Genomic DNA, 8,131 nt, shown 5'->3' on the forward strand with positions numbered 1-8,131 from the left:
TACTTGATTCATCAATTTTTTTTGTAATTGAGATTCAGTTCAGTTCTGTTAATTAGTTTTATAGTTTTTCTCTATAGTTCTTAATAATAATAATGTCTATTATAGCTAAGGAATTTATTAAGTTTTTTGAAAATATTATTCTTCTTGATAAACCATATTTTTTTATGTTTTCATTGCAAATTTACTCAAATGTATTAAGTTATGTATATTGCATAAGTAATTTGAAATCTATATGATGTTTTCTTGATAAATTAACTACCTTTGTGCTTAATTCATCGACGTTTCTAAGTGAGATTAGTTCAGTTCTCTTAAGTAGTTTTACATAGTATTTCTCTACAATTTTATAATAGACATTATAGTTGAGGAATTTATTAAGTTTTTTCTATTTTTACGTTTTATAATTTTCATTACAGATTTAATCAAATTTATTCAGTTTTGTATAGTATATAAGTCATTTGAAATCTGTATTATGTATATGCTTAATAAGTTAACGATTCATCTAAGTTCGAAATTGAGATTAAGTTCAATTCTCTTAATTAGTTTCATATTCGTATATAAGTTTTGTCTATAGTTTTGACATTATAGTTAAGGAATTTATGAAGTTTTTGAAAATTTTATTATATATTCTTGTCAAATTTATTAAGTTTATAAGTAATTTGAAATCTATATGATGTTTTCTTGATAAGTTAACTACTTTTGTGTTTGATTCATCGACGTTTCCAAGTGAGATTAGTTCAGTTCCTTTAATTAGTTTTACATAGTATTTCTCTACAATTTTATAATAGACATTATAGTTGAGGAATTTATGAAGTTTTTTCTATTTTTTTTCTCTTACATTTTATAATTTTCATTACAGATTTAGTCAAATTTATTCAGTTTTGTATAGTATATAAGTAATTTGAAATCTGTATTATGTATATGCTTAATAAGTTAACGATTCATCTAAGTTCGAAATTGAGATTCAGTTCAATTCTCTTAATTAGTTTCATATTTGTATATAAGTTTTGTCTATAGTTTTGACATTATAGTTAAGGAATTTATGAAGTTTTTGAAAATTTTATTATATTATATTCTTGTCAAATTTATTAAGTTTATAAGTAATTTGAAATCTATACGATGTTAACTAGTTTTGTGCTAGATTCATCGACGTTTGTTTGATTAAATTTTAGTTGAATTTATTAAGTATAAGTTAAATATTTTAATGCTAAAATTAGTTTCTTATGTTTCCTCACATCATATAATGTCCGGAGCTTCCATTTCTCTTACGCAATTATTGCGTATCTTTTCGAGCGTATGATGAGATTTTCCGGTGTTTTCCTTTTCGAATTTTCCGATGAGATCGGTCGTGTGTGCGGGGGGTGCGTCTCCCGGCTCCGGGAAATCGTCACTGCCGCGGAAAGTTTCGCTCCGGGACGCGAGTTGGTTCTCCGGCCACTAGAGACCGTCACCTCTGCGGCGCTTCGGTGAGGAGGCGGTGGATGCGGATGGCCCCCAGGCGCGCGCCGCCGCCACCACCGACGCCACCGCCTCGTCCATCCCCACCGTACGGATCGAGCGCGGCGATTGGTCGTTGAGGCGTCCGGACGTCCCGCGCGATTGGCGTTGAGCGGCGGGGTGAGGCCCCATGGGCCCGCCCCCCATACCAACCCTCCTTATCAGGCCCCCACCGAACCGACGCTCGGCGTCGCCCTTCGGTCTCTGGGGGTGTGGCCCGAAGGGAAAGAGGTTCGGCTGCTCGGAGGTTCGACGGGGAAAAGGTTCGGTCGGCTGCGGAAACACAGAACCAACGCCACTCCACCCCCGAGAGGTCGCAAACACACCGTCAAATTGCCGACGACGACGAGTGAACAGAGAAACGCACAGTACTAACCACCACCACCACCACCATCACCACCCGTTCGATGCTTATCAACGGTCCCAGTCGTGTTTATCCTCTCGCCGGATCCGCGCGCAAGTGGTCTCCCGCGAGATAGCGCTAACGTCAAAACCACGACGACGACGCCAACGACGATCAACAAACCGATCATCATCATCCGCCGGGACATCATCAATGATCATCATTACATCATCATCATCATCGTAACATCATCCCCACTCGCGTGGAAGAAGGCCGCGAAGTGCGCGCAAATTAATTGGGGTAGAGCGAAAGCGAAAGGACGATAAATAAACAACAAAATAAATAATACAGACGAAACAGATATATTGACGATCATCAGTTTATTATTCACGCATTTACAGTTCAGTTCTTGTTGTTAATTGTTAGTTATTGTTGTTGCTGCTGTTGTGGGTGGGTTTTTTTTTACTGAAGAAGTTGTGAGAACACCGGCAAGACGCGGTCCGACGAGAACAATCCGGCGGAGCGCGGCTATCCGACGGCGTCCCCGTGGCCCGCGCTGTCCCTCCCCGCACCGGACAGTCTGGATCCGGTCGCCTGGGGCAGGAAACTGTACCCGGGGGGGGCGGCGGCGGCAGCGGCTGCCGCAGGGACGGGCGGACATCCGCGCGTCACCGGTCCGGGCCTGATGTTCGGCCTCCACCATCACCATCACCAGGATGCCGCCTCCGCGGCCGCCGCTGCAGCCGGTCTCCATCATCATCATCAGCCACGCGGTCCCAGTCTCAAGGAGGAACCGATCGCGACGGCACGATCGTGGATGCAACCAACGGTTCCCGATCAAAACGGGTAAGTTTACTTAACTTCATCAATCTACCTTTGAAACAATAAAACAAAAGCGAAAACAACCCCCAATTTATTTTGTTTTTGCGCGCGCAAAAAGATTTATCCGCGCGCCGCGTTCTTTTAATGGACCCGATGCGTCCGGAGCGGCGGCAATTACGAACTGCCACCGACCGAGAGAGATCATCCGCCAAAAACGCCGCCCCCCTTGATGTTTGCTGCAGCGGCTCTTAATGATGCGGTCGCAATGCGGGGACCACCAAAATCTAATTAGCAGTCCGTTCACTTAACTACTTACTACCACTTGCTTCCTCCTAATAAACGCTGACCCAGGTCCTCCACCAGAAACTCTCGTACTCTCATCTCTCCACAAACACAAACACACTTACTTTAATTCCATTTTCTCACCGTTTTATCCCTCAAAACAACCCGACCGAACAGTACACCCACGAATTTAATAGGAGAGGCCATGTAAAATAAACGAAAACAAAAGAACGTTTAAGCTTTTGTTTCAACCTTCCACCCCCCGAATCGAGCTTGCTATGAATACTTCAGCTGTTTTTCACGACAATTAACTAACGTAATTTCGCTTCAAAATTTTTGCTACACAAAAAATTAAATAATTGAGAGAAAAATATAGAAATTTTATTAATTAACTAACAAATTTAAACTATTTATTAGAAAAACGTGTAAATCGAATCGTCTTTCAGAAAATTAACAATTCTTTCTAATATAAATAAATAAATTTAAAGATTTTTGTCCAAAAAATTAACAAATAAACAAATGATTAAAGAACGAAATTACTTTTGTTTTTTAACAAAGCACACATTAAATTCAATTTAAAATTATAATATCTACTTCAAAATTTGGTCTTTTTTTCTACTTATTTTGAAATTATAATTCAATATGTAAATTGATACATGATAATCAATAGAAAATTCAATAGTTTTACACCAATTATTAGAAATTTAACAACATTGCTAACGTTTATAAGCAAAAAAAAATACAGACTTTTACAACTTCAGAATCAAATCGTCTTTCAGAAAATTAACAATTCTTTCTAATATAAATAAATAAATAAGTCCAAAAAATTAAAAAAAGTAAAATAAACAAATGATTAAAGAACGAAATTACTTTTGTTATCAAAGCACTCATGAAATTCCAGGTAAAATTATAATATCTACTTTAAAATTTCATATTTTCACGTCTTTTACTCTACTTATTTTGAAATTATAGTTCTAAATTGATACATGATAATCAATAGAAAATTCAATAGTTTTACACCAATTATTAGAAATTTAACAACATTGCTAACGTTTATAAGCAAAAAAAAATACAGACTTTTACAACTTCAGAATCAAATCGTCTTTCAGAAAATTAACAATTCTTTCTAATATAAATAAATAAATTCAAAGATTTTTGTCCAAAAAATTTAAAAATGAAAAAAAAATAAATAATTATAAACAAATGATTAAAGAACGAAATTACTTTTGTTTTCAAAGCTCACATGAAATTCACTTTAAAATTATAATATCTACTTCAAAATTTCATATTTTCACGTCTTTTACTCTACTTATTTTGAAATTACAGTACAATATGTAAATTGATACACGATAATCAATAGAAAATTCAATAGTTTTACACCAATTATTAGAAATTTAACAACAATTCTTTCTAATATAAATAAATAAATTCAAAGATTTTTGTACGAAAGATTTAAAAATTAAAAAAAAATTAATTATAAACAAATGATTAAAGAACGAAATTACTTTTGTTTTCAAAGCACACATGAAATTCCATGTAAAATTATAATATCTTCTTCAAAATTTCATATTTTTACGTCTTTTTTCTACTTATTTTGAAATTATAGATCTAAATTGATACATGATAATCAATAGAAAATTCAATAGTTTTACATAAGCAAAAAAAAATACAAACTTTTACAACTTCAGAATCAACCTGTTAAAAAATTTATAAAATTAGATCGTATAAATAACAAATTCCAAAAATAAAATTCCATTGTTTTTTAACGTTAAAACTGCGTTCAATCGCTTTCAGTTTGAAAAGCCAACCATAAATTACGCGTTCAATTGAATGGACGTGTAAAAATAATAATAATAATAGTAATAATCCAACAAACAAACAAACAAAAGCGAAACGAAACGACAAATTTAAACGTGTCAGGCAAATCGACGTTGGCCATTTTATATTTATTCGTTCGTTCGTTTGTTTATTTAAAACGCGCACGTGAATAATGTTTCGTTTTATTTATTTTAGTTTTCGGTGATGAATGGAAGAAGTGTTGATGATATTTAATGTTTTGTTGGGGTGGAAAAAGTATCGAATTTCTTGCGGATGACACATGCGAATTGACACATCCTTCGGTCGTGTTTTCTTGAGGTTTTCGCATCTCGTAAGATGAAGAAAAAGAAAGAAAAGAGAAGTCATCTGGTTCCACTCGAGAGGACGTGCGTCCTCCGCTCCTAATTTATGAATGAAGAATCGATGAGTTTCAAAACTAAATGCGGATTGATGATTAATTTGTTTCTTATATAGAAGAAATCAGAATGCTTTAATTGCTCATTATGTCTTCTTATGGTCGACCAAACCCAACTCTGTTAACTTATTCATCCGTTCGTCCCTTCGTTCTTTCTTCATTCATTATGGGTCTTCCTCGACCGTGCTGAATGTAGCGAGTAAGTGGACAAATTGGGTGCTAAACACTTTCGGATCTTAAGAGGGTTTTTCCTTCCTCTTTCCTTTCGGTCCCATAAATCACACTTCACGAATAAATCATCATCTTCGTCCCTCTTCGCAAGAAAAACGTTTAAACACCTTAAAAAAAAACTCCACTCATTGAGTAAACTGATACGTTTTAGTTCTCCTAATATTTACCCTCGAAAACCACAAATCTCTCACTTCTTCTCGACCACGTGTTTCCAGAAGTCTCATCCTCAAGATTTAATACGCGAAACATTTAAACTCTGAATACTTAATCATATTTACACGTCTTTCGAGAACATTTCGCTATAATTAAATCCACTCAACATTTATCCTAATTAAACTTATTTCTACTAAAGTTTCACATCTCAGTTCATTTTACATAACGAAACAAAAAAAAATATATAAATTTAACTAAATAACACAAAATATCACTGAAAACAAGACAAAAAGCTTCTGATAATTAGTAACAAACAGATAACTATAAACATATGCCTCGATAACGTGATTCATCTGAAAAACAGATGCACCGCGAAAACAAAAAACAAAAACAAAACAAAAACACGCACACATACAATATTCAAACGCAATTCAACTGTTTTCACACCACATTTGTTTCATTTTGAAACGTCATTTCGTTTCGTTTTTGTTTTTTTTTTACGCAACTAACATGAAAATGATTAATGTTAATTAAACGAATTCGCTTATGCAACATAAAACGAATAAATTTCATTCAAATTATAAAGTTTTTTTTACATTTTAATGAATTAATTAGAAAGATGAAACTGAAAAATTACATATTTACTTATGTTTTTTTTGTGTGTCACTTTTAACGTAATTAAATGTAATTTGTAAATGCAGATGAAATTTATGCACATAAAACAAACAATGATGATAACGAAAAAACTGAGAGCAGAAAAGATTTTTATTTTTTTGTTGTTGGTTTATCGAAATGCGCGAATTTTAATTAAATTAACAAAATGCAAATAAATGCAACAGTTTTCGAGTCGCAGGTTTTTTCTCTCGTATTTGTGTTTGTGCAACAGAAAAATTCATTAATATTTGTCTATCAAAAGTAATAAAAAAAAATGTACATGAAAAATCATAAAGAAGAGGAGGATTGTAAATTGACGTAATTATTTTTGCATTTGCGAGTGATACGACGCACAAACCGAACTCTCTCTTCGGACTTACGTTCATTAAATGTGATGTGGTTTACTAAGCTCGAAATCCTCTTTTATGGTTTGTTTTTTTTTTCAAACTTGTTTCCACGAAAATCCACGAGTTTTATTTGTGTAGCAATTATTGATGTGAAAGCATTGTGGTTTTAAGAGTTATTAGCAATTTGTTTCATTTAAATACGATTATTAGTTTTTGAGAAATTCAATGAAATGTTGCTACTTGTAAATGTAACTTAAAAATCGCAATATTTGAAAATCTTTGAATGATAATCGAAAGAGGGATTTCTACTAAACTAATTTCTTATATCATAGTCTAATATTTGAAGATTAATTAGCAATTTGTTTCATTTAATTAAGATTTTTAGTTTTTGAGAAATTCAATGAAATGTTACCACTTGTAAATGTGACTTAAACATCCAAAGAAATACATCAATATTTAAATGTCTTTTATTTAAAATTTTAGGAGTTTTTTTCTATAAACTAATTTCCTATATTACAGTTTACTATTTTAAGTTTAATTTACAATTTGTTTAATTCAAATACGATTATTAGTTTTTGAGAAATTCAATAAAATGTTGTCACTCGTAAATTTGACTCAAACATTACAAATAAATAGATCAATATTGAAAAATTCAAAAAGTTTTTTCTGTAAACTAATTTCTTATATTATAGTTTACTATTTTAAGATTAATTTACAATTTGTTTTATTGAAATACGAATATTAGTTTCTGAGAAATTCAATGAAATATTACCAAAAGTTTGTCTATAAACATCACAAACAAATACATCAATATTTAAAAATCTTTTATTTAAAAAATAGAAACACGTTTTCCAGTAAACTAATTATTTATATTATAGTTTAATATTTATAGATTAATTAGCAATTTGTTTCATTTAAATAAGATTATTAGTTTTTGAGAAATTCAATGAAATGTTACCACTTGTAAATGTGAATTAAACATCTGAAACAAATACATCAATATTTAAATATCTTTTATTAATAGAACAAACAAAGAGGTTTTTCTAGTAAACTAATTACTTATATTATAGTTTAATATATATAGATTAATTAGCAATTAGTTTCATTTAAATAAGATTATTAGTTTTTGAGAAATTCAACAAAATGTTACCATTTGTAAATTAGACTCAAACATCACAAATAAATTCAACAATATTTGAAAATTAAAAATAAAGGTTTTCTCAATAAACTAATTATCTATATTATAGTTTACTATTTCAAGATTAATTAGAAATTTGTTTCATTTAAATAAGATTATTAGTTTTTAAGAAATTCAACAAAATGTTATCACTTGTAAATGTGAATTAATAGTCACAAAAACATCAATATTTAATTATCTCTTATTAAAAATCCAAAGAAGTTTTCTCGCAAACTAATTAACTATATTATAGTTCAATGTTTTAAGATTAATTAGCCTTTTCATATATTCAAATACGTGCATTGGTTTTCGAGATAATAATTAAAATGTAAACACATGTTTTTTCAATTTCATTCGAAATTTAAATAATTATATAATTGTCCCTTAGATGGCGT

At 31.7% G+C, this 8,131-nt stretch overlaps 1 protein-coding gene across 1 annotated transcript in view; it reads left to right on the forward strand.

Annotated features, from left to right (window-relative positions):
* Nucleotides 1-2,097: 2,097 nt before the first annotated feature.
* Nucleotides 2,098-8,131, forward strand: part of LOC108559991 (transcription factor collier-like) — a gene marked incomplete at its 3' end in the record, with an annotated part of 12,452 nt that continues 6,418 nt past the window's right edge. The window contains exon 1 of the mRNA XM_017917397.1: nucleotides 2,098-2,683. Coding sequence (XP_017772886.1) covers nucleotides 2,523-2,683 — 161 coding nt within the window. The remainder of the gene's footprint in view (nucleotides 2,684-8,131) is intronic.

Source organism: Nicrophorus vespilloides, unplaced genomic scaffold, assembly GCF_001412225.1.
Source record: "Nicrophorus vespilloides isolate i.1.1-1 unplaced genomic scaffold, Nicve_v1.0, whole genome shotgun sequence".
Lineage (NCBI taxonomy): Eukaryota > Metazoa > Arthropoda > Insecta > Coleoptera > Silphidae > Nicrophorus > Nicrophorus vespilloides.